This window comes from Procambarus clarkii, chromosome 39 (genome assembly GCF_040958095.1).
Source record: "Procambarus clarkii isolate CNS0578487 chromosome 39, FALCON_Pclarkii_2.0, whole genome shotgun sequence".
Classification (NCBI taxonomy): Eukaryota; Metazoa; Arthropoda; class Malacostraca; order Decapoda; family Cambaridae; genus Procambarus; species Procambarus clarkii.
In genome coordinates, this window is record NC_091188.1 from 9381388 (window position 1) to 9409163 (window position 27776).

Sequence of the window (27776 nt, forward strand, 5' to 3'; positions counted from 1 at the left end):
ATGTATATGTATACAGTATATAATTAAACTAATGATTAAAGCTCTATCATGTTTATATATATATGTAAAATATTTTATAAATATACCAGAAATCTATTCTATTTGTCTATTTATATATATTTTTATATTTGTAGCATGTCAAGTATTCATTAGGATTGAATGATTTTGTTTTGAAAATATGCCATTGCAAATTAAGAAATATATAGAAGCATCTTGAAAAAAATAACTTATAAAATTAAAAATAATATGAAGTACATAGAAACATTCAGAAAAGATAGATTATATTATCGGTAAAGCTGAAGACCATTGGGAGACTTTTGTTAATTAATTAATTTTTAGCTCTTTTCTTTAATAGACAAGTAATTACAGGAAAATTCAAAATATACCTAACCGAAAATTGCAGCACAATATTTTTTTATATAATAGCAAAATATTGGGTAAGTTTTTTATTTGGAAATTGTAATGTAAACACAGGTCGGCTGCAGGGACGGCTGCCTCATTCCTCATACCTCACTCGTTCCCTGTGTGTAGACCGCCTCAGCCTCATTGTTTACTATACTAAAGTCCACTCCTGAGTCAGTATTACAAAAATGTAAATACCTTCATTGTTTTGTATTAATTACAAGTTTTGGACAATTGCGTGGTAACCTTGTATACCTGTGATGTGATGGGGGTGTTGTGCAGTCCTACACCGGCGTTTCGTTTCTAGTTCGTTTATTAATTGTGCAAGATGTATAGCATGTATTGTTAGCTGAGGCTCGATTAGATTTTTTTTATAATTTATTAATATATACAAGAGTTCTTACATTCTTGTACAGCCACTAGCACGCATAGCATTTCAGCCAAGTCCTTATTTATTATTTATTTATTTATATATTTATATCGTCAGGTAGTATCGCAAATAATATAGGTTCAAGAATGTTGGAGACATTAGGCAGATCATTGATGTATATAAGAAATAGGAGAGGTCCTAGGATGCTGCCCTGTGGCACTCCTACGGTTAATGGTAGAATGAGAGAGGTTATATCATTGCTGGCTACATATTGGTGTCTGTCACTAAGATAGGATCGGATATAGTTCAGGGCAAGGCCTCGGATTCCATAATGGAGGACACAGGGACTGCTAGGTTAGGTTAAATAGGTTTCAATAACAAATACTCTGCGTGCAACTGTCTTTTGTATGAAATGACCTCTATATTATTTTCATCAAAACAATGCAACTAATGCCTATAAATAATATACTGTAATTGAATTCTGTGGTTCAACCATGACACCATATTCAACAAAATCTTTACATCTGCTCTGCCTGGTGACTGCCAGCAGGCAAAATGCAATTATTGCCCTTTGGTTTTTATTTCTTTTACTGCTGTATGGCATTTTTCACCATCCCTCTCTCTGTGAGGCCCGGTACCCCTATTACCTAGGGTCACAGGGAAGTTGATAGATTTTTTTCCCCACATTTCCCAGTTGTCTCTGGTTGGAAAGATGTCCAGTGCCAGATTGGCCGAGAGGTGCAGGAAGTTAGTGGACCCGGGAAATTTAGTAAGGGGCCCAACGGCTGAGTGAACATTGCTCGGGATTCGTATTCCTAAGGTTCCAGGTTTGATTCCCGACAGAGGCGAAAATAAATGGGTATAGTTTCTTTTGGGCTGCTTCCTTGGGATGTGTAACAAAAAGGAGGCCTGATTAAGGACCAGGCCGTGGAGACGTTAAGCCCTGAAATCATTTCAAGATAACCTCAGGATAACCCTTGGTGGACTCCTGGTGTGCCTTCGGGTCATGGTGGGTGTCTAGCTATGCTCAACCGAAGATTACCAGAAGACATTGCTATATTTTGTTCAGTGTTCAATTGGGTTTAGAGTTTTGGAGAGGCCTTCATGGTTTTTTGTTAGGCTTTGACTTTTTTCTGCTACCCAGAGTTCACAGGATGCCTAATGCCACTATCATCTGGTATTCCTGAGTGTCAATAGATAGTGTTTGTGTTGGTTCTCTGTGTGGGCCTGGTGCTCGCCTTCCCTGGCGATACCAGGGGCTTCTGGTATGATTATCTGCCGTATTGTTTGAGTACACATACCTTTGTAATTTAGGCTACTTCTGTTGTTCTGAAGGTTATTTCAGTACATATATATCTTCAATACAACAGACGACATGCAAAAAACCATGAACAGTATGGTCACTACAGTGAATCATCTGGGAAGAATTTTTACATTTACACCATAACATTTGAAAAAAATAAATTAGTGTTAAATCAAATGAGAATGTAAGTAACTTTTAAGAGTTTAAAGACCAATGACTTTACCCTAGTAAAGGTTTGCTTGCTGTGAGTTTATCTTAATACAGTACAGGTATAAAGAAAAAGGCAAATTTCTATTTTGTATACTCATTTCAGATTTTGAAATGTTATAAATTTAATATGTAAATGATGCATGTTCATATACAATATATATACTTTACATTATTAATAAATTTGTACTTATATATTGATTATTTTACAGGTCTGACTGAACATGGCATTAAAAAATGGGTAGCATAGTTTGGGCACGAGGGTTGAGTTCCCTTGGACTAGCAAGTGAAATTGCATGTATTAGTTGTACTAAATGGCCTGTTCACGTTTCATCCAAGCCATGTTTGCAAGAACTAAGATACACACATCACAGACGTTTACACAAGAGATGCAAGTCCTCTGTTATATTTCTCAAGGAGGGTCATTTACAAGATGTAGATGATGATCATGGCAATAAAAAGTTATTAGAGGCGATAAAAGATGTGCCTGCGAGAAGTGCTGGTGGCGCTGATCATGGTAAAAGTGTTAAGGTCAGTAAATTAGTCTTCATTGTAATTGTATCGCTACATTTACATGTGATTTGCATGGTATCTCATTGTCAGGAGTGCAGTACAGTATAGGAAATATACAGTAGGTTACCAAAATAAGTTACTAAAGAAATGTTTATAAATGTGCACATAGGAAACTGCAAAAAGTGTGAGGGGGCTACTGTAAATATTGTATGTACAACCTTCTAGTTACAGTTTAAGCTAATTATTTAACATGACAAGTTTCAAAGATATTGTATTTACATTGTTATTTTTCTCATTTTGCCACCACCTGTTACCACCACTATTTTCTTATAAATACTTACTGAGGCAGTCCTCATGCATATTGAGGTATCCCTCATGCTACTGAAGCAGTCCTCATACATAATTTCTGTGCTGTATTTATGGTGCTATTCCTGAAAGTATAGCCTCACATAGCAGTCATTTTACCTGAAACCACTTGCAGAATGGCTTACTTATGCTAGAATATAGATCCCAGGCTGCAGGCTCAGCATTCATATTCACTGCATGATAACACTGGACACCATGGGCCGAAAAGACCTGAGATCCAGTATATGCCTCGGCTGGGACCTGTAGTACAGTATTTGGAAATTTACCATAAGATTGTCAATGGTGCCACACCTGGGATGCCTTAGGTAGGTATCCAATAATATCAAGTGTCTTTAACACTTTGCCTGACCCGGTGGACCACCCGCATCACACTGCAAGGTAGACTGGGCATTGCCCGTGAGCTCACAACCCAATGTTAAACTTTCACTCACAATGTTTATACTTACTAATAAGAATAATAAAAAATTAATTGATGATGGCATTAATATGATGCCCCAAACTGCATGTATTGTTTTGATGACTGCGTGAACGTCATCACGTCATCACGACGCCTAAGTGTTAATTTGATCTCTATAACCCATGAGATGGAATTTCCTTGCAAGGCATCACAGAAAAGAATGCCTTATATGTAGTTAACTACATCTCATTGGCCCAGTTATGTACTTGTGCTTGACTTAATTTAGCCAAGCTGCAAATGAGGATCTGCAAAAACCAAGCATTCAAACAGGATAGCAATGTTGTTGGGTTCAAAAGGAGCATCTCTGATGACATCTGCAACAGTGCATAATGCAAGATGATCCTCAGAAGAAAGAAGCCATTCCATAATAATAATAGGTATTCAACATACTGTACTTCACTGGTTTAATCCTTAATTAAAAATTAAGAAGGATCTGTATAAATAAACAAGGATTTATTTATACTTTACCCAAATGAATTTATCCAACTTGATTTACCCAACTAAAGCAAATAAAACATTCTGAAAGAGGGAACACAGTATAATGCACTTACCTTACTACCAATAGTTAGTGCAGGGAGTAAAACGTAGTAAGCGATGGAGGCCTTGCTATAAAAAAAAAAAGTTGTCGATAATTAGTGGGCATATATAATGAACTGTAGAAATTAGTATTAATATTTCTTTGCAGGTACTGCTTATTGAAAAATCTTCCAAATTGAAAGCTCTTGTAAGTAAGGAAGCACCACTGCTTCACCATGCCCATGCTGGTGCAGTGGTGGACGTGAGAAGTGATTCTGCCCTTAAAGGTTACTCGACCAATGATCATGGAGCAGTAGAAGTTCATCTTCAGGTGGAGCAGCTCTTGAAGGATTCTCGAACATCCATTCAGTCTGCTACAAATATACAGGTAATGTTATTCCATTATTTTTAGGGTTATGAGTCATAGATCCTTAGGATCTCTGATACTGTTATAACTGCTAGTCAGTCTTCCCTTCATCACTAATGACTTATTAGTTGTGACCTCATTTAAATCATGTGGTATTTCAATCACTTTTAGTTATTCAAATTTGAAGGAAGTCTTGATTTAACTTTTGACATGAGCAAAAGTGTTGAAGCTGCACTCTGGTCCATTAGTCAATCACTGTCAGTATTAATAGTCCATCATGACCAGAAGAAATAACACATATTACACTTGTAATTAATGAAGGGTGTAAAATAAATACACTAATGTCTATATGTAATATCCACTAATAATATATATTCGATCACAAAAAAATGACATTTAAATTAAAATATATATTTTTTAATTGACACAATCAAATATTTAATTGTTATTTTGCCTCCTTACAAATTCCACCTCTCGAGGTAGCCATAAGGCAGTTACAACACCATCACAAAATGTACATACCATAAATAATAATCAAAATATCAGATCACAAATTGGAAATTTCACAACATTACAAAACCAAACACTAAACATCCTCCAGCTGTATGATCTGTTGGGATTCGCTACGCAGCTTCCTAGGTTGGCTTGAAATTTGTATCTACATCCTTGAACTGTCAATATGTCTATCAGCAGGAATACAGGCACAGTCTGTTTATTGATTCTTCATTTATGGTTGCAGAAGATGGTTTAACAAATATATGATGAATCCATCCTGGATAATGGGTAGCTCCCTCTGAGTGTAATCACAGGCATGCATTTGATGCGTCATAGTGAAGTTCATTTGTGGTTGGAGATTTGTATATGAACTACATGGTAGATTCTTACTTTAGTCTTGTATAAAAAAAAAAATTACAAATCACACTGAGGCTGTAGGGACATTAAATTTATCAACATATTCTATTCCACCTTTAATCCATACAAGTTGAGAACATTTTACTTCATGGATCAAAATTCACAGGATTGATCACATTTTCTTGATGCAGTATCTGATCTGCCACGAACTCTGATGTTTTGTAAGTGGATGGTGTGAATCAAATCCCAGCTCTGTGCTTGATGCAGATATTCATGCATCACTCATTGGCTGAGTGATGCATGAAATTCCTGGAATTTCATAATCCTAGCTACTGTGATTTTATTAACACACTAATATGGAATTTCTGGGCCATTTTTGTTAACAGTATTTTCATGCAAAATACCAAATGATGTTTCATGCTTATTCCACATCCAAGAACATTCTTGAGGATCTATAGCAACAGTGATAGTTGTATGCAGGCTTAGCACCTATACAATTTTATAATATACAATATGTTGCTGTATATTTGCAAAGTAGTAATCAAGCAAATTGAGGAGCATGATTTTATGAATAATTTTGCTTCTCATACATGAAATTTGTGTATGTTGTGTTCTGGAGTGTATTGATAATTGCCGATTCACCCCTCAGCCATATGAAGATGTGGAATATTTGGAAGAAACACCTGACCGCACACGAGAAAGGACACAACTAGTGGGAGCTCTTCCTGCAGAAGCCCTGGACTGGAAACCTCAGCAACTTGACTTGAAAAAATTAGGCTCTTATTATGCAGGTCTATCCAAGAGTAGACTAACTGGTAAGTGAATAGGACAAGCTGCAAGACAAAAATTCATTACATAATTAACATAGAATAATAATAATGATCATAATTCCCATGGTCAGGGATAGGAAGCCTGTACTTAGGCTTATGAACAATGAAATCACAGTAATTGATGTGATATTTAGGTGTATTTATGAGAAAATCTTTGGAGCAGGGTAGTGGAATCTTACCAACATCCTAGGTCACCCCAGATGCATTGCTAAACTTATTGAGGTTACCTAGGTCAAATACTCTCCTTCCTCAGGATGCAACCCACAACAGTTGCCTAACTCCTGGATACAGTACTTAAAAAGGTAGCTATAATTAGATAATCACAATTATACTGTATGTGTTCAGTATATTAAGAGAATATTGTACGGTACAGTACTATTATAATAAGCTATAAAAGTCAGTCCCAGTGGCGAAGTGGTAACATACTCGCCTGGCGTTTTGCGAGCGCTTTGGCCTGGGCTCGTATCTTGGCCAGGGAGGATTTACTTGGCTCCAGTCCTTAACTGGAGCCTCTGTTCACCCAACAGTGAATGGGTATCTGGTGGTTAAACTATTTGGTGGGTCGTATTCCGGGGAAAATTTGAATTAAGGACTTGCCCGAAACGCTATGCATGCTTGTGGCTGTACAAGAATGTAAGAACTCTTCGTTAAAAAAAAATGACTTGTGTTATTGTTCTCCAAAGGTTTAGTGGTGGTAACAGCAGTAGCGGGATATGCCATGGCTCCAGCCCCTCTGAACCTTGCCACACTAATTCTCTGCTCCTTGGGTACTGGACTCACATCTAGTGCTGCTAATTCAGTTAATCAATTCTTCGAGGTTCCCTTTGATTCTCAGATGGATCGTACCAAAAACAGAGTTTTGGTTAGAGGTAAGTGTTTTTTTTTTAGTCTATTTGTCTCTAATTTATTTGAATGTGACTTGGTCTAGTCAAGATATTTACATGGGTAAGATTCAGAATTACAGTCTAACACTACTTATCATGTTTTCTTTGCATGTTTTGTGTGTGATATTGTATTTGTATTGTTAGGTAACTACAGTTTTGTATATCATCATGAATATATAAAACTATACTTTAAGAAGAGTTGACAAATGTTTCAAGGTGTTTTCTACTCTTTAAGAATATGAAGTTAGGTGAGGTAATTTTTGGGTTGTTACATTAAAGAGCTAAAATATTGAGAGGTAGATGCATAAAAAGTACATTTTTATGCACAGAGTAATAAAACATTGGATATTTATATCAAATTTGTGTTATCAAAATTCATGAGGTGAATAGGTAAATATGTATACAATTTTGTACTTTTGTCTTTAGCTCGAATATGTACTTAGTAAAATGAGGATGGGTTTTACTACTACAGTACATATTGTATATCAGCATGACCACAAGTAATCATAAAGAAATTTTTCTAGCTAAGAAGATAACTAACTGTGCAAGGGCAGCATTAGCAGACACCCAGGGAAGAAAACCCTAAGTGCATGTAGTCTGAAACACAAGAAGCCATGCCCTTACAACAAGCCAGATATGAAACACAATTTGGAGACGGGACAGAAAAATTAGGAAAGGCGGTGGCGTTGCTGTGCTTGTGAAAGAACACCTAAAGGTGAACGAAATAATGACTGCCAATCCACAAGAAGTTGACATAATAGCACTAGAGATCTGCCATGAGGATGATAAACTAATGATCATAAATGCATATAGTCCACCGCCAAGCAGCATATGGTCAAAGGAGGAGCTAGATAGTAAACGAGAAGGTCTTATAACAATAATGAGAGAGATTATAGCGAGAGCGGATAACGATAGATCACGACTGTTGATAGTTGGCAACTTCAACTTGAAATCCATAGACTGGGAAGCATATGAAGCTAAAACAGAAGATTTTTGGACCTGTAGATTTGTAGACCTCATCCTGGAAACATTCTTGTATCAACATGTTTAACAAGCTATGAGGATGAGGGAAGATTTGATATTTCCATGCTAGATTTGATATTTACCAGGAAGGAGGAAAAAATATTTGACATTCAGTACTTTCCTCCCTTGGGTAAAAGTGACCATGTCTTTTTGGGAATAAATTATGCAATGCGTTATAATCTGGAAGAAAATAAGGAGGTTGAAGCAGTTGAAAAACCTGACTTCAGGAGAGGACATTATGGCGACCTTAGAACATTATTTGGCGAGTATAATTGGACAGACTTGTTGCTAGGCAAGGAAGTGAATGAGATGTATGTCAAGTTTTGTGAAATATATGATAAAGGCATAAAAATTTTTATACCAAAACAGAGATGCAGAACTAGGAAACAGGATTGGTTCAACAGAAATTGCAAGAGGGCCAGAGACCAAAAGACACAAAAATGGAATCAATACAGGAAAAGGCCAAACCCCCAAACATACCAGCGATACAAAGATGCAAGAAACAACTACATGGCAGTGAGGAGAGAGGCAGAAAGAAATTTTGAAAAAGGGATTGCAGACAAATGTAAAATGGAACCAGGTCTATTTTATAAATTCATAAACAACAAATTGCAGGTAAAGGATAATATTCAGAGGTTGAAAATGGGAAATAGATTCACGGAAAATTAAAAGGAAATGTGTGAACCATTAAACAAAAAGTTCCAAAGTGTTTTTGTACAAAATTAAATCTTCAGGGAACCAGACACAATAAGAATTCCAGAGAACAAAATAGAGCACATAGAGGTGTCTAGAGACGAAGTGGAAAAAATGCTCAAGGTGCTAAGTAAGAACAAAGCAGTTGGTCCAGATGGAGTTTCACCATGGGTTCTGAGAGAATGTGCACCTGAGCTAAGCATTCCACTTCAACTGATTTTTCAGGCATACCTGTTTACAGGAGTTGTAGCTGATGTGTGGAAAAAGGCTAACATAGTTCCAATCTACAAAAGTGGAAGCAGGGAAGACCCCCCTTAATTATAGACCTGTATCATTGACAAGTGTCATAGTCAAAATATTGGAAAAAATAATTAAAACTAAATGGTTAGAATACCTGGAGAAAAATGATATAATATCAGATAGACAGTATGGTTTTCGATCTGGAATATTCTGTGTAACGAACTTACTCAGTTTTTATGATCAAGCCACAGAGATTTTACAGGAAAGAGATGGTTGGGTTGACTGCATCTATCTGGACCTAAAAAAGGTTTGACAAAGTTCCCCATAAGAGGTTGTTCTGGAAACTGGAACATATTGGAGGGGTGACAGGTAAGCTTCTAACATGGATGAAAAATTTCTTAACTGACAGAAAAATGAGGGCCGTAATCAGAGGCAAGGTATCGGATCGGAGGAATGTCACGTGTGGAGTACCACAGGGTTCAGTTCTTGCACCGGTAATGTTCATTGTCTACATAAACGATCTACCAGTGGGAATACAGAATTATATGAACATGTTTGCTGATGATGCTAAGATAATAGGGAAGATAAGAAACCTAGATGATTGTCATGCTCTTCAAGAAGACCTGGACAAAATAAGTATATGGAGCAACACTTGGCAAATGGAATATAATGTGAATAAATGCTATGTTATGGAATGTAGAATTGGAGAACATAGACCCCCACACAACCTATAAATTATGTGAGAAATCTTTAAAGAATTCTGACAAAGAAAGGGATCTAGGGGTGGTTCTAGATAGAAAATTGTCACTTGAGAACCACATTAAGAACATTGTGCGAGAAGCCTATGCTTCCCTATCTAACTTCAGAATTGCTTTTAAATACATGGATGGAGAAATACTAAAGAAATTGTTCACGACTTTTGTTAGACCAAAGCTGGAATATGCAGCGGTTGTATGGTGCCCATATCTTAAGAAGCACATCAACAAACTGGAAAAGGTGCAACGACATGCCTCTAAGTGGCTCCCAGAACTGAAGGACAAGAGCTATGAGGAGAGGTTAGAGGCATTTAATATGCAAAAACTAGAAGATAGAAGAAACAGAGGCGATATGATCACTACGTTCAAAATAGTAACAGGAATCGATAAAATTGATAAGGAAGAATTCTTGAGACCCGGAACTTCAAGAACAAGAGGTCATAGATTTAAACTAATGAAACTAAGCTGCCGGAGAAATATAAGTAAATTCACTTTTGTAAACAGAGTGGTAGACGGTTGGAACAAGTTAGGTAAGAAGGTGGTGGAGGCCAAAACCGTCAGTAATTTCAAAGCATTATGTGACAAAGAGTGCTGGGTAGACGGGACACCACGAGCGTAGCTCTCATCCTGTAACTACACTTAGGTAATTACATATGAAACTTGCACTAAACTAAGGGAAATCAGCAGCAGACAAATGGCTTCTGCAGGACAAACAAAATCCGAGGATGGTTGGCACTTAGCTTGAGCTTGAAACTATGGACTCGCCCACGACTGATAGACTAAGCCACCAAAACATCAGCAATAGAACTGACTGGTCAGGGAAGCCAGCTGCAGGCTGGGGCTGGCTGGTGGTAATCGGTACTTACGAGCTTCGAGCTAGCTTGAGTGAATCCCTTGCTCCATGTGAATCGTTTGTAGTTGTTTGGCCTTCATTTTTTGTAGATCCTCTAGTTGCCTGTAAAGCTTTACTGGTGAGGGTTGCAAATTGTCACTCGCTCCCTGTACCTTTGTGATGGGCCTGGATTTGCCTCTGATCTCAGGCAAGCCAAACAGAACTTCTGCAACTGATGTTAGTTTTTATATGGAGCAATCTAAGCAAGATAGCTTCAGGGAGTCACTAGGGGTTAATGTAAAATGGAGTTGGGGATGCCCCAGAAAAAATCAGCCATTGAATGTAATGAAATGCCATATTCTGGTGAACACCTTGTAGCTTCCCAGGCTTAGCTCTGCTACCAGAGGCCAGGCCCAGAATCTGGCTAGCTTTACACGGCCAAGGGACATAGTAACACTGGTTGATGCTCATAATGTGAAGAGAAGGCCCATCACACTTGCTATGGAGGAGGGACATAGTAGAGCACCTTTAAAGCTAGATAAAAATTCTGTGACATCAGCAAAGTTGTAGACCTGCCACCACCAACACTGCTAAACACAAGGACTCGTATAATATTAATGCCCGGGAATAGATTTTGCTACATTTGGATTTAGAATCACAATTAATGATGGGGTTGAGCAATTGGGTTGTCATTTTGTCTTATAGTGAGTGAGTGATCAATAGACAATTGAAATACTGTTCTGTACTCTCCACCGTCTTTGCCCCAACCACGAGACAAGACAACTGAATTTGCAAAGTTCCTTTTCATAGCATTTTAGCAGTGCCCTGAGTGGACCTAGGCCCTGGCTAAGGGCAACTAAAGGGGCTCAACTCATAAAATCTGATTCTAAAAAGCAAGATAAGAAATGGAGAAATAGTGTAATAATGAGTATTATAAATCTAACATATTCAACTTTCTTCATTTATCACTTGATTTTCATTATATCTCTGTGCTTGTTGTTTTAGGTTTGGTGACCCCTTTACATGCCATTTGTTTTGCTGTTGTGTGTAGCACAGCAGGCATTGGCTTATTGTACTTTGGAGCAAATGGGGTTGCTGCCAGCCTTGGTGCTTTGAATCTGGTGCTCTACACGTGTGTTTACACCCCCATGAAGAGAGTGAGCAGTCTTAATACTTGGGTGGGCGCTGTAGGTGAGTACCGTAGTAATATTAACGCTTTGGCTGCTAAATTGAAACAAAAATGCAAAAGATGTAATTGTTTTACAGGATTGTAAAGTATTATATATTAGTTTTATATAAAAGAACATAAAAATTAAGACAAAATTAAACTTTATCATCTTGTATATACAGAAAACTAACCATGTCAGGATTTTTGTGTACATCATCTGGTGATGACAGAGATCCTTCTCTCTCCCCCCACCATATGCTTTGCCAGTGATGTGCATTGAAATTTTATTTTTCTTAGCTGCCTTAGGCCCCCACTCACACAGGTATAGTGATCCTCTTTGTCTTGTCAAGATCACAGCATAGCCACGTAGGACACACAATATTAATGTTGTAAGAACTGAGTATATCAAATGATGCCCTTATAGGATCATGCAGAGGTGCTCAGAAGTTGCCCCCTTACAGAGGCAGAGAGATCAAATGACAGTTCACTACCACATTGGGAGAGCATCCAAAAAAATCAAGGAAGCTTTACAGATAACTGGAGGGTTCACAGAAAATGAAGCATTAAAACTGCCAAACAATTCTGCAAACAATCAAGGTGCAACAATAGAGATTCATTTAAAACTAGCTTGAAACTTGTTCGTACCATCAGGCAGCCTGGCCCCAGCCTACAGCCGACCTCCCTGCTCAGTTCTGTCACTGATGTAATAGTGATTAATTCTACCTGTAGTGCTCCAGTCTGCCAGTTATGCAAGCCCCTCCACTTCAAGCAAAGTGCTGGTCTCCTTGGTGTGTGCGCTTGGTTTCTATTGCACTTCGAGCTATATGTGCTCAGGTTTTTTCCTTGAGTGCTTGCTATGGCTGCCCTTGCAATAATTGAGTTACTTTTCTGGTGTGTTCATAAGTTCACACCTGAGAAGCCAGGCCACCTTAAGAGCCTTGCCTTGAGCTGTTCATGAGTCTTGACATCTCTTACTTGGGTCCTTGGCTGCAGGCATTCTGTTGGTTGTGTGGGATGCTCTGGGGCATGCATGCTTATTTATACGGCACATCATTCTTCCCATTCGTAGCCTTGGAGTGTTGGCTGTATTTGAGTTCTGCTCTTTCAGTGGGTGACCCCAGTGCCTGGGGGTTCTGTTTGGCTAGCTGCCTTCAGGTCCTATTAATTCCCCACTGCAGGTCTCTGGCATGGTTTTTTATGAACGGCCCACTGAGCGCATGCTCGCTATATGCCAACTAGAAGGGTGCTTGTTGTCCTTGTTACCATACAATGATCATTCTTTCTGCCTCCCATGCTACCTGCTGGGGTCACTGACACCTATGACCTTGAGTCTTGTGAGGTTTGCTCTCACTTGATCTCTACATTGACTGACTCGGTTCCTAGTTTGGAAGCTAATCAGATGGCTGCCACTTTATAGGTGAGGTTTGCTTGAGTTATATATGCATGGCATTGTGCTCATTTGGATGCTCTGGAGTTGGCCCCTATGGTGTCTAGGAACCTGGAATTGGTGGTGGTGTCAGTGGCCCCACCTGGATTAAATCTATGCCGCCTCTTCCTTCTGCATCTGCGGTTCGCCATATTTCTGGTCTTTTTCCCTTCCCCGATTCCAGCTCTGAACATCTCAGGGTTTCAGAGTCAGGTCAGCATTTAGCTTGGGGTGTAGCTTGGCCTTCTCCAGAGGTGGCCCCATCCACTTCGATTGCAGAGTCAATTGAGCCTTCTAATCCTGATGGGGGTTCAGGGATTTCACCTTCACAGCTGCCTTCTCTGACATGTAGCTGGCTGAACCTTCTCCTGGGAGGATGCCTTTCTGTCTCAGACATTGGGCATGGATTTCGGCTCTGCACCGGGGCTTTCATGGCAGGCTTCAGGGGCAGGGAGAGGGGAAGCCCAAGGGGTGTCCATGAGTGCCTTTTATCCTTCCTTGACTCGGTTCCCTCTGCAGAGGGTCTTTTGCTGCAGGGGGGGGGGGAAACAACCCATCTCTTTTCATTGGGGGCTTGGCAGCTGTTTTATCAGACTTGCACACTTGACTGGCAGGAGGCGAGTTCCACCTTTTAGGTGTTCCTAAGAGGTGCTTCTTATGCTTCACTCAGGGACTGCCTGTTTGCTCCAGTGCTTCCCAAGAACGTGGGCAATTGGCAGCTGCCTGTGTTCTCCAGGGCTCTTACTGCAGAGGACACCAAATGCGTATGTACTTGCTGGCAGTTTTGCTTGTTTGGGTTTTTGTGTGGGGGGCTCTTTGAGCATCTCTGTGAGGATGTGGCTTTGCTTGGTTCCATTCCAGGTGTGGAGGCCTTGGTAGCCCTGCCCAAGATACTTGCTCTCCTCCTTCAGGAGGTGGTGACAATTTATTACTCGGCTTACCTTACATGTCGACAGGCTGTGTTGGCCCACTCTTTAGATTTAGCTTGGTCCCTTACCCTTTTGTTCTCTTTCTGTTTCTCTCTTCGCTTTCCTGAGAAGGCTGTCTCCCAGGTTTCGTCGACTGCAGCCTTTCCTGTCGGCCTCTCAATGAGTTACTGTGTCTCAAGGGTGTCTGTGCCTTGCTGATCAAAGGAGGTCTGGTAGAGTTGGGGCCTCACCTACTGTTGGTAGAGGTAGGGCCTTGGGAGAGTCTGATTTTCAGGCTGTTAGACACTTGTCTAATTGCGGCCTTAATAACAATATACTGTATTGTACTTTGTGGTTTCTCCTGGATTTGGTCTGCTGATTGCTTTAATCATACAACATGTTTGTTTCTTCCCAGGTTCAAGAACCATAGTACAGTACAGTACTGTTCCTACATTTTTCTGATAACTGTGTGTCACCAAGGGTGCTCCATAAATTCTGAGACATAATTTCAGGGAGTTTCCTCTTCTGCCCTCCAGTTGTAGAACAAGATTATATATACCCCAGCTATATTTCAACCTTGGAATTAACCAGCTCCATATTAAAATTAAATTACAGAACATCTGAGATTTGGACATAAAAGAATTGTTGGTACATAGTAGGTACTATTAGGATTCAATCTAGATCCATCCTAGGACTTGCAGGTGGATATAGACAGCAAGTGCCTTACCTCTTTGATTCTCTGTCTTGGTAGTCTGCTTATGTTACATCCACCACTGTGAGAAGTATGTGCAAGATATAGACTTATCAATGATGTACATATTTGGGCTTAAAGCCTATAATGATTGCCTCAGGAGGCAATCATTATGCAGCCATCTGCCTCCCCATTTCTTGGGTGGACCTCTACTCTGTACAGACTGCAATTTAATAGAGATTATCTCTAGCAAGATTATCTCTAGTATCTCTGGGCAAGTCTTGTCCAGTGTTTCCTTTATGCTGTTTCTGATTGGCTTAAGTGGTGTTACTAGCTCTAGGTGTTGCTGCAGACATAGAGACCTGCTGTCTATTCCTTGTTGGGGCTTTGGGCTCTAGGCAGGTATTTATGGTTGTAAGCATAGGTTTTGAATTCAAGATTAAATATATTAGTCTATCATAAGTGCCCTTGCCCAGATAATATATTTTGAATTTCTTTTAATAGTGAGTTTCTAACATTTCCTCACAAGTATCATTACAACAAACACCCTATAAAGTGAGAGTAATACAATATTGTAGTAATTGTTGTCACTTACTCCGAAGAGTGGATCATCATGATAAATATTCCAGTTTGTGGTAAATATAAATTAATGACTATTAAATATTTCAGGCAGAGAAGAGAATGGAATCAATGGGGACAATTTACCTGAAAGCATAGACAAATGGAACTGTGGCAGGTGATTGAAGAAAAGCTGTGAATGTAGTGACTGTAAGAACTACAGAGGCATTAGTCTATTAAACTTAATTTGGAAGTTACAAAATAAGGAGAGAGAGAAGAGAGGAGGGGAAAAAGATGTAGCGGGCAAAGTGATTCCTTAAGTGTAGTTACAGGATGAGAGCTATGTTTGTGGTGTCCTGTCTTCCCAGTACTCTGTTATATGATGCTTTGAAAGTATTGACGGTTAAAGCATCCACCACTTCACCTAACATGTTTCAGCTGTTTATCACTGTTTGCAAAAGTGAACTTTCTAATTTTTTGGCAGTTTTGTTTCATTATTTTAAATCTGACATTTTACTTTTGAAGTTGCAGGTTTCAAGAATTCTTCTTTGTCAATTTTGTCAATTCCTGTAAATTGCAGAAGCATACAAAAGACAAATGAGGAATTTATTAGTTATAAACGATGTGGATTTCATAGTGGAAAAGGTTGCATTGATCAAATATTTGCATTGATACAGCTAGTAAAGAGAGCATATGAAAGAGATTAACAGTTGAACAGATCTGTACATGGCAGTTATCGACTTTTTTGAGAAAGAATACGATAAAGTGAATAAGAGTGGGTACTAGAGAGTGCCGGTATTGAGCATGTATGGAGTTGGTGTAATGTTATTAAATGTTGTGAACAGATTTTATGGCAGAAGTAGAGCATGTGTGAGAGATTTGGAGTAATTAGTGACAAATTATTCATATGATGAAAAGATTTAAATCTCAACCATTTTAGTTTTGAGAGAGACTACAGTATCTGATGTAGTTTTGTTGTCAAATATTGAACGTTGTTTGAAGTTACCAGAAAGCAAATATAAATATATATATATAGCATAAAGCATTATTAATAATAATATCGTATTATTACAGTTGGTGCTATTCCACCGCTGATTGGTTGGGCAAGTTGCACTGGAGGTTTGGAGGCTGGTGGATGGATTATGGCAAGTATCCTGTTTGCCTGGCAGTTTCCACACTTCAATGCTCTATCATGGAATCTACGACCTGATTACTCTCGTGCTGGTTATCGCATGATGTCAGTAACTAATCCTGGTAGGATATAGACAGTATATTGCAGTTAAAGTTATAATAAGTGTAGCATGTTATACAAAGTACCCAGCACACCACAGCGAGCTCAACTGTTTCACAACCAGATGATCTGGAGTTTAGAAGATACCTTCTCTGGCATCCAATATTGTCTATTTACATGAAATGTACTCTTGTGCTGGTAACATGCTTCTTCAGTCCTGCTTCTACCTGTTTTACATACATTTATCAATTTATCCTTAAGCTGACTTGATCACCAAGGCAACCAGAAACAACAGTTCAGTTGATCTCATTGTACCTAACTTTGTGCATAGTATAAGAGGTTCATACAAGACCATGAAATTTGGCAAGACAGGAAACATAATAAGATAAATTCTTCAAGCCAAAATAAAATAAAAACTCTGGTACAATATACTAAATGATTCATTGGGTAGCTCGTTCTGTGTTGGCTAACTCCAACATGAGATTGCAAATATTTAGTAGACTGAACGATGTGAAATAAATACAAGTTTGAAATTAAAAGACCTTAATTAATCAATTAATATCAAATTGTCAAATTGAGCCATATTACTGTTGCCTCCAATTACTTAACATGCACTTCTGGTTAGGAATTGAGCTAATCAAACTTGTCCCATCTCCCAAAAGTGAATTCCCTACCCTAATTTCTACCCTAGCATTCATAGTAGGCATCCATCAGTCTCGGGAGACTATGGAGTTGTGCTCTAGTTGCCGGTCTGGTGTGGCCTCTCCAGGACGCAAAGCCAGGGTCGGTTGATACGGGAATGAAGCTGTCACCTTACATGCATTCATAAGGCAATCCATAATCATTGTATAGATTGATAACTATTATAATAAATTGATGTTAAACCAAATGTTACCTTTACCCCATGACTTTCCTCCTGTCACAAAAGCATGAAGTGAAAAAACTCCTTTGGCTAGGTTATGTATTGGCCCCATAAGATTAACTCGTGGGCACTTAATATAACTTAACTTATTATTAGTCGCTGCATTTTTTACCAATGATCATTCACCGCGGCATCAAATTTTCAGGTTGGTCAGACATTTTTCCTTTCCCATTGTTCTTTTTAATCATTTGTTCCTTAATAATATCCTCTGTGAATCTGCCTCCCTTGACACCATTCAATTTATATCTTTGTTTTTTTATTAGCACCATGAAATATCTAGCTCTTCAGCGTTCTGTAACATGGACATTGTTGTATAATCATCTGGCTTATTAATTTCTTTTGATAGTTGCTTACATATAGTACTTCCTAATTCAAATTGAGTATAGAGTACATGTACAGTATGAGTTTCTCATCAATCACCTGTTTCTGTATGGTATTTAAAAAAAATCATGGTTTCTGGTACAAATAGACAAAAAAAATATGTTCATTAAGAACTGTATGCATCATTCCTTTTCATCAAGTGCTTACCCATAGTGACTAGAGAGAATGACGTCTTAACTCTTCGTGCCTTGCATCCTACCTTTTAAAGTTGTGGATGGAATTGGATCAACAACCTCTTCCTTCAGTGCATTCAACTCGTTGACCACCCATACAGGGAATGAGAATATTCTTACATCTGTTCGACTGAATTGAGTGTCCAGCTTCCACTGATTTTCCCTGTCCTGCCCCTTTTTAATTTAAATAGGCTTTCTTTATCCACTTTGTCTATTCCCCTCTTGTACATAGTTATCATATCCCCCTCCGTTTCTTCTTTCTAAGTTGAGGGGCAAGTTCCCTCCACTTGTCCTCATAGTTGAGGTCAATCAATTCTGGTACTAATCTAGTTGCAAACCTCTGAACTTTCTCAAGTACCATTTATGCTTCATAAGGTGTGAGTTCCATGCTGAAGCTGCATACTCTGGTAATGGTCTCACATAGGTAGTGTGTATGGATTTGAAAGATGGAAAGGGAGCCGAGCGGACAGCACGCTCGACTTGTGATCCTGTGGTCCTGGGTTCAATCCCAGGAGCCGGCGAGAAACAATGGGCAGAGTTTCTTTCACCCTATGCCCCTGTTACCTAGTAGTAAAATAGGTACCTGGGTGTTAGTCAGCTATCACGGGCTGCTTCCTGGGGGGGTGGAGGCCTGGTCGAGGACCGGGCCGCGGGGACACTAAAGCCCCGAAATCATCAAGATAACCTCAAGATAACCTCCTTGTATTGGTTCTTAAATGAAGTTCGTATGTTTGCTAACTTCTCATAGGCTGCTGATGTTATCCTGTTCGCATCAGTTTCTGGTGTTAGTGTTAAGATGATGTCTACTCTCAAGAACTTTTTCTCACTGTTTCTTGAAATTAATTGCTTCCCTTTAAGGTGTACTGTAGTTAATTTCAGGTCGTCTATTTCTCTTACCCATTTTCATTACTTTACACTTATTTGAATTTAATTCCAGCAGTCTTCCTAAAGTTTGTTAGTCTTCTTGCAGCACTTGCCAGTCCCCATTAACTTTGCATCCTCTGCAAACATCGACATGTACGAGCTTGCTCTCTCTCTCTCTCTACAAGGTCATTTATATAAATTATAAATAACATTGGTCCTAGAACAGAGCCACTGGTGGAGTTTAAGGTCTTCAGTCAGTACTCCTCAGTTTGTTCTTTCCTCATTAATTTTTCATCATATGCAAACTTTAGCACATATAAAAGAACCCCTTTCCCCTCTGGTAGGTCATTCACATGGATTGGAATCACTGCCAGACCTGTTACTGATCCTTAGGAGATCCTGTTTGCTACATCCCTCCAGTTTGACCTCTTTCTGATTGCCAGTAATCCCAGCTTGCCTCTCCATTTTATATACTAGTCATTTATGAAGAACAGTTTCAACTGTTTTTCAACAGTTTATAAAAATGCAGTCTACCCAGCCTTCTTTCTCTTGCTCTTTCTAAGTGACTCATGGAATTTTATCAAGTTTGTCAGATACAATTTTTTCCCTCTAAACCCGTGTCGCTCCTCTGATGTAAAGTTTGCCTTTTCTTTGTGCTCCATCATTGTTTTCCTGATTACTTTCTCCAGTACTTTGCAAGAAATGCCTGTTGGTAACATCTTCATCCCTCACCCTTGGTCTTCACTCTTTTTATTTTCCACTGTACAGTATTTTATTGACCTGAAACCTCATGTTGAGTTCTTCACACACCCCTCTTTCATTTTATTGAGGGGTCCCAGTAGTAGTCGGGTTTGTTCTCGACTCAATCAAGAATTCCGGGTTTGAATCCTGGGTGAGACAGAAATGATTGGGTGTGTTTCCTGTCATCTAATGCATCTGTTCACCTAGCAGTAACTAGGTACCTAGGAGTTAGTCAGCTTGTTGTGGGGTTGCATCCTGGGAAGGGTTGGTAATTCAACCCTAGAGACTTCGATATACACATAAGCCTAACATACTGTATGTATAAACTGGCTGTCTGTCCCCAATGAATAATAATATTGAAAATCCATAGGAGCCGTGATGCGCATTCGAAATTATGCACTGGGTATTCCCAGGCACAGGCCCCAGACAACTAGGTCACTACATGTTCAAAAGGATTGCAACCTGGGGTTCCACTTAACCCACGAGAGTTCTACAATCCCCCTGCACACTGGCTCTGTCATCTAGGCATGTTCTCGTCACGATAGTGTGATTTCTCTGTGTATTGAAAGAGGAGCATCAGAGGAAGAACATTCCAAGACGACAGAGCCAGAGTGCATGGGGGGGGGGGGATTGTGTTAAACCCTGGTTCGGCTTCAGTGGAAGCCTTGGGAACCTTCGTGGGTTCAGTGGAACCCCAGGTTGCAATCGTTTTGACCATGAAATGGCCTAGTTGTCTGGGGCGTGTACCTGGGGAAGACGCAGTGCATAGGTTCAAATCTTCATCATGGCTCCTACTGATTTTCTCAGTGATACATCACTGAGAATATATATAAAATATAATTATTTTATGTGAAAACTTCTTCCTCTCTTAACTTGAATATATGGTGGCTGTAACATTGCATTTTTGTAATTACGTATTTAAGTGTAATTACAAGACAAGAGCTAAGCTTGTGGTGTCCCGTCTTCCTTTTTACGTGCCAAAGATTACGAGTTTTAAAGCTTTCTGTGTTGTCACACAACTTTCTGTTGGAATTTATTTAATCTGCATACCTCTGTGTAATAATGATAATTTTGCATGTTTTCAACTCTGCTTTGTAGTATTTACTCATTGCCACTCTTGTTTGCATGATCTGTATTCACTAAACAACTATGTTCATATTGTGTGATATGCTGAGCTGGAGATACCTTTGTCAATCGCCCTTGTACAGTATAACCACATCTGATGTGTTATTTATTTTAACCCATTTGATAATGTGAATGTTAGTTATTGTGTCCGTAAGTTGGAACTTGATCGATACTGAGTAGACTTCTCTGTTTCAGCTTTATGCAGAAGGGTTGCTCTTCAATACAGTGTAGCCATGATTGGAATTTGTACTCTTGCGCCTGTGATTGATGTTACAACGTGGACATTTGCTGTCGACTCATTTCCACTAAATGGTTATCTTACTTACCTAGGTAAGATTCAGTGTAATTCACCTCTATATATCAGTTATTATCTAAGATGTATTGCATATTTTATAAATTAGATTAGTCGATTGTTTGCTTTACATAGCCTAAGCAGCATAAAATTTGAGACCATTTAAATATTGCATGCATTCAACATTAGGACACGTGAGAGCGTGCTTGGTGATTATATAGCATTAGTATCAGTAAGGAAAAGTAATAATCAGTAATGGGACTGGAAAAATTAACACAACCCATGCATTATAAAGGTGTTTTTTAGTCTGTCTTGGACCATTATCAAGACATTATTTTCAAAATTTCATCATCAACCCTTTAGCTGGGAAAGAAAACCAGCACTTGCCCCACAAACGTTAGTCCTTCCCTGCTAAACACGAGTTTTACCAAATGCTTTAAAAAGATCATTTTACGTACTGTAACATTTGTTCAGACTTTTGATCTTCAGAACAAGAACTTGGGCTGCTTAGCAACACGGTGATAGCACGTTGTGATAGGTCAAAATCCATTATAAATACATTACAGTATCTTGTTTCTGTTCAAGACGTGGTGATCATTGTGTTTAAATGGTTATAGTTAATATGAAGTTCATATTTTTTTATTATTAGAACTGAATGAACAAAATACAAGTATGAAAAAATTATATATTGTATAAGTAAACAAAAATTTTATCTATTATATGCTACATATCGGGAACATTTATGACTTAGTATCATCATAAATAGAAGAACAGCATTTACTAAGGATTTTTTTTTTTAACTTAAACTATTTTGCTAATACACGTAGTCATTTTTTCCTTCATGTGGTTCCAAAGATCAATATCCTTACAACATGGTCTCTGACAAGGCCTTTCAGTTGAGGGTCTCTTCAATCAGGCTGTTAAACACTATTGCATGCAGTCTGACTTATAAAAATACTGGGCTGTGAGTTTATATTTATTTTACCTTTATAATACAAAAGCAATAATCTTAAAAAAAAATCCAGGATTTTTTTTTTTTTTTTTTTTTTTTTTAAAGATCTGCATTGGGTTAAGTTTTGCTCTCCGACTGACCGCTTAAGCTACCAAGCTCAACCTTATGTTCTGAAAGACAGGTGTCTGGGCGAATATTTCAGGATGTTGCTAATTTTTTAGACTTGTAGTAAATTACAGTACTGTACTTTCATGTTCCTGCTTATTGTGGCAAAAGGGTTAAAGATTTTATGGTTTATTTACATTTTGAGTGAAAAATTAAGATTTGACCTTACAGTCTGCTATTACCAGCTTTAGTGGCTGTTTCCTCTCATGCACAGCACCTGCCCACTCACACATTCCTTGTGTGATCCATGGATTATATGCTATATTCATAACTTATTAGATATTAAAATGCATTCTTTATTTCATTTAGCAGCTATACAGTATAATATTTTTGTAACTAAATAATGTGTTTCTTACAGCTTGGAGGTTTTACAAAGATGCTGATAGCAAGAGCTCTAGAAAGTTGTTTTTGTTTACACTCCTCCATCTGCCGGCAGTGATGATGCTAATGATCATCAGCAAGAAACATTACAGCAAAAAAAATAACTTGGATACAGAGAATCCTGATAAATCTATGAATGAAAAATCTGAAAGCATAGGTAAAATTTCTGATTACGTGTTAAGCTATTTAAAAAAATAGTGTGCTGTAATAGATAACTCATTTATTTATGAGTTAGTTTCTATTATAATTGTAAATAATATTTAAATGAAACTTTTTATCGAATAAAAGTTTTCAAATTTGAGTATAAAGTTTGTTAATTCCACTTTTTTTTTTACCAATATGTATAACCTTTTACTATTATTGATCCTTACACTGCTCCAAAGAAAGAAGCAATATGATCACTGCCTACAAAATACAAATGAAGCAACAACATTTATGAATTCAAGAAACCTGCAATTTCAAGAATAAGCAGTCATAGATTCAAGCGCAGGAAGAAAAGATGCTGAAAAAAGTATTAGAAAGTTATTTTTTTGCAGAGTGGTAGACAGTTGGTACATGTTAATTAAGTGGGAAACATAAGTAATTATCAAAAGAAAGCACCAAGCCGGGGTAGACTATGTAGCGCCATCAAATGTGCAAGATATTCAAAAGGCACTAAATATTTCTAAGGATGCCAATATTAGAACAAAAGTGCATAAGGCAAACGATATCAAAGGAATCTGATTCACCAAGGGAGAATTGGAAAACAAGATGCACATGCACAGGACAATCAACAAGGATATGCATGACCATAAGAGGGGCAATGTAGTTTGGACAATTGTGAGCAGGGCAGCGCTCCATTAAGAGGCCGCGAGTTAAACCGGGTATGGCCAATACATAACCTCGCCAGAGCCATTTCCTACCGCCTTTTACGGTAGTAGTAGGAGCGCCATGGGGACACACTACTCTTAAGAGCACACAGCTTATTACCAGTAACAGAAGACCATCAATCCTGCCAACAGGCATGGATACAGGAATGAATAATCGGGTAGATGTCAGAATAAGTAACGCCTTTACGGGACATGGGACAAGTGCAGATAGCCTCCTTGGCAGCAGTGTCCGCATGCTCATTTAAGGAAACACCAATATGGCTGAGAATCCAGCAAAAGCTCCTCTGTCTTAAACCTGCTGGAGATAAGAAACAGCCAATGTTGAATTTTGATTACTACAGGATGGACTGGATTAAAGGACTCCAGAGCCATGAAGCATTTGACAAAGAGCATGCAATATGGCATAAAGTTCTGCCGTGAAGATGCTAGTCTCTGGAGGCAGGCGACATATAGGTGTGGTCAGGAAGAACTATGGAATAGCCTACACCGTCTACAGACTTAGACCCATCTGTGAAGATGGAAATGGAGTGGGAGTGTAAAGAAAAGTGTGTGCAAGGAAAAAGCATTTCAGAACTCTAGGAGGGATAAAATCTTTAGTCATGTGGGTCAAGGTTTTACAAAACTTAGGAAGGAAGACCCTCCATGGGGGCAAGGAGGGAACGACACCATGAGAAACATTGGTAACATGAACTGAAAGAGAACCTTGCAAGCGAGACAACCGTACAGAGAGAGTTGGGTGGGGAAAGGGAACAGGGATCACAGGAGGGGTAAAGTTCAAAGTACGACATAAGTGAGTGTGAGGGTGTTATAGGGACCTCGCAAGGTAGCAAAGACGGTAGCGATCCCGTAGAGACAGAATGCCAGTTGACCAGGCCTATAGTAGGAGTCGAACGACAGACACCAGAGTTGAGGCACAACCCAGCATGATGCACAACATCAAGATGATGACGGGTTGAAGGAAAGGCAAAGGAGCAGACAGGGCAGTCATAATTCCGTTTAGACAACATGAAACAGGCGTGCAAATAGAGGAGTATGGAACAAGACTCGATGTAAGGGCCTTAGACAAAGAGCATCAAAGATCAACCCCAAAAGTTTAGCAGAATAATTATACAGATATCTTCTTGAGGTTATCTTGAGATGATTTCGGGGCTTTTTAGTGTCCCCTGCGGCCCGGTCCTCTACCAGGCCTCCACCCCCTGGAAGCAGTCCGTGACAGCTGACTAACACCAAGGTACCTATTTTACTGCTAGGTAACAGGGGCATAGGGTGAAAGAAACTGCCCATTGTTTCTCGCCGGCACCTGGGATCGAACCCAGGACCACAGGATCACAAGTCCAGCGTGCTGTCCACTCAGCCGACCGGCTCCCCAGATGAGGACTACCACAGGGAAACAATGAAAGATGAAGAACAACCTGTCTGTCTTCGAGTAAAAATCTAAGCACAAGTCTTTGATGTAGAGAACTTGAAGCCATGATTGGTGGCCTAGGTCGACATAGCATCAATCACAAGTTGGAGGAGAGGGGAGTCATCCCCATGACAACAGTGAGATTGTCAACATAAAGTGCCGTGAAAATGTCAGAGGTAAGAGGGCAACACCATTTAAGGGTAACTACGAAAAACATAGTGCTCGGATCACTGCCCTGGGAAGCACACCAAATTGGAGAAAAGGCAGACAAGTTGGCGCCAAGTCTCACTTTAAAGGAATGACGATAGAGGAAGCTATGAAGGAAGAGCAGGAGATTGCCACGAAGGCCAAAAGAATGAAGCCAAGAAAATATTCTACCTCCAAGTGGTGTCATAAGCCTTTTCCAAGTCAAAAAGAACTGTAACCATGGAGGCCTTTGCAGTAAAGGCAGAATAAATGTAAACCTCTAGGTCTACTAAAACATTGGTTGTACTGCAACACTTATGAAAGGCAAATTGAGAGGTAGCAATAGTGTACCAAGAACCATATAAGACAGATATTGACCATACATTCAAAAATCGTGCAGACGAAACTCGTTTGGGCAATGGGACAAAAATCCTTAGGGAAGGTTCCAAGAATACAGAGTTTCCGAAAAAGGAAGAACAACTGCCTCGAGCCAGTCTTTGGGGACTGATGATGTCACCCAAATATGATTATATCTATTCAGTAAATGCTGAAAGGTACTCTAAAGGAGATGGTGAAGCATTTCACAATGCATGCTATCTGAACCCATAAAACCACAGAGGGACAGGGCAGACTGGAATTCAGAAAGACGAAATCATTATAGGCGCGTGCAAAAGACCAAGGGATAAGACCCTCTTACAAGTAAGGAAGGTAAGACAAAAGTGAGAACCTGAGTAAACACTGAAATGTGCCAACACAGTTTATTCATGACCAACACTAGATCCACCACAACAGAAAGAGGAGGGCTCGAGAGAGGGGCAGATCATATAGGTTGGAAAGAGGAGCATAGAGGGTGAAAAGATTCCAGTCCGCCTTATCAAACCACTACAGAGGGAATGAGAAAGGAGGATGGAAAGAAAGAGAGGTGTATGAAGATGAGGACATGGTCACCGTTATGGAGGTCATCAAGGATCCTCCACGACAAGTATATATAAATGGAGGACGAGCAGCGAGAAAGATCAATGCATGAAAGGGTATAAGTACGCGAGTCAATATGAGTTTACTCGCTGGAATTCAGGAGAGACAATGGAAGAGAGAATGAAGGTTTATGGAAGATAGCCTCAGATATTCCTGTAGGACGGAAAACAGGTGCTTTTTCACCCACTGGGTTATAAACCAATGGAACCACCTACTGCTAAAGACAAAAAATGACAAAACACTGCCGCATTTTAAAAATCTAGTTCGATAAAATTATCAAGACAAATGGGGGGACCTTTGACAAGCAATCGGCTTCCTGTAATCATTGAAGCTACTTGATAGTGGCCCTCAGGTAAATTTGGGCAATTTCTTACGAGTGTATCACTGGAGCCGACCCTGACTAGCCTATAACACTCCCACATCCCCATATGTGACATCTTGGAATGTTGGGTGAGCCTAGCCTCAAACATCATACCTTTAACCACACACACTCTTTTATATATTTTTTTGTCTAAATATGCAGAAACATACTATAACATTAGCTGACACCATGGTGATAAATATCCCCAAAAATCTAGATCAGATTCAGAATAATATGATTTTGATTTGGAGGGTCCACTACAAACAGTAAAAGTGTTTTTATTTTTACATTTTATTCTATGGTTTTCCATAAATATATTTTCAAAATACAGTAGAGGGTAAGCTGATCGTGTCAATCTATACCATTCCCTGCCTGAACAACAAAAGGCACAAGTAAAAACTCAAAATGCTACACTAAATTTACTTAATTTTAAATTTCTGTGCAACTTATGTTTTTGACATAGCAGGAAGAATATTAAATTAACTGTGGAAAAACTGAAAATCTGTTCTAATAAAAATTTACGTATATTTTTTTCAAATAGTATTCTACAGCAGTATACAAACAAATAATTTAGACAGCACAAACTCTGTGCTATCTTGCATAGCACAGAGCCTAATATATAAATATGAAATTTAAAGACGATAATTTCTCCTTACAGGAATACATGTTAGCATTCAAGCTAAACAAGTCTTTGATTTGTATTTCCTGTATGTCACTAAGATATCCAACTTGCAAGGCTGCTGATGGCTAGCCATCAGCAGCCACACTACCAGGTATATATTCCTCATTGCCATCAATGACTTTTACCAAATGTTCACACTTTCAAACCCATTCTGTACCTTTCAAGTACACAAGAAGAAAATCCCAGACACATGAATGTTGTGATGGTGGGAAGATAGTAATTGATGTGCAACTGGTTGTAAAATGGGATGGAAGGAGCTTACAGCTAACAACATACCTGAATCTCACAGAATTCCTATTTCACAGGAAATCTAAGCTAGAGAATAACTGTACAAGTTTAGAATTAAATACTATAGCTGCGTATAATTATGTGGACACTTTTACTACCACAGCAATACTGAAGTAGCCAAAAGGATAATATATGCACAAAAAATATCTAATAGTTGTTCGTCTCTTACTCGCCCTTTAGTAAAATATTTCACTGAGAAAATGTTATGCAAAATGCAGATTACTTGAAGTACAACATGGTGCTGAATCTACAAAAGTTAATCCAAAATACTGTACTACTGGCATTAACTGTGGACGGACATGCGGTAAAGAAGACATCTTAGAATATAAATCACATACAGTACCTCTTGAAAAAAGCAATACAATTATAATTTCATATACTGATACAATTTTATACAGATGTAAAATGATTCAGTTTTTGAG

At 38.9% G+C, this 27776-nt stretch overlaps 1 protein-coding gene across 3 annotated transcripts; it reads left to right on the top strand.

Annotated features, from left to right (window-relative positions):
• The first annotated feature begins 440 nt into the window (after positions 1-440).
• On the top strand, positions 441-22889 carry Cox10 (Cytochrome c oxidase assembly factor 10). 3 transcript variants are annotated; one of them, XM_045745825.1, is made up of 10 exons: positions 441-592; positions 2495-2813; positions 4304-4522; positions 6003-6168; positions 6867-7052; positions 11616-11801; positions 15473-15539; positions 16436-16506; positions 20994-21128; positions 22566-22889. In XM_045745825.1, the coding sequence occupies exons 2-10, from the start codon at positions 2520-2522 to the stop codon at positions 22784-22786; spliced, it is 1545 nt and encodes a 514-aa protein (XP_045601781.1). In that variant the 5' UTR covers positions 441-592; positions 2495-2519; the 3' UTR covers positions 22787-22889. The 3 variants fall into 3 exon arrangements, with proteins under 3 accessions (XP_045601781.1, XP_045601778.1, XP_045601779.1); XM_045745822.1 differs by lacking the exon at positions 15473-15539 and having other exon boundaries at positions 16436-16615; XM_045745823.2 differs by lacking the exon at positions 15473-15539 and having other exon boundaries at positions 454-575; positions 16436-16615.
• The last annotated feature ends 4887 nt before the right edge of the window (positions 22890-27776 follow it).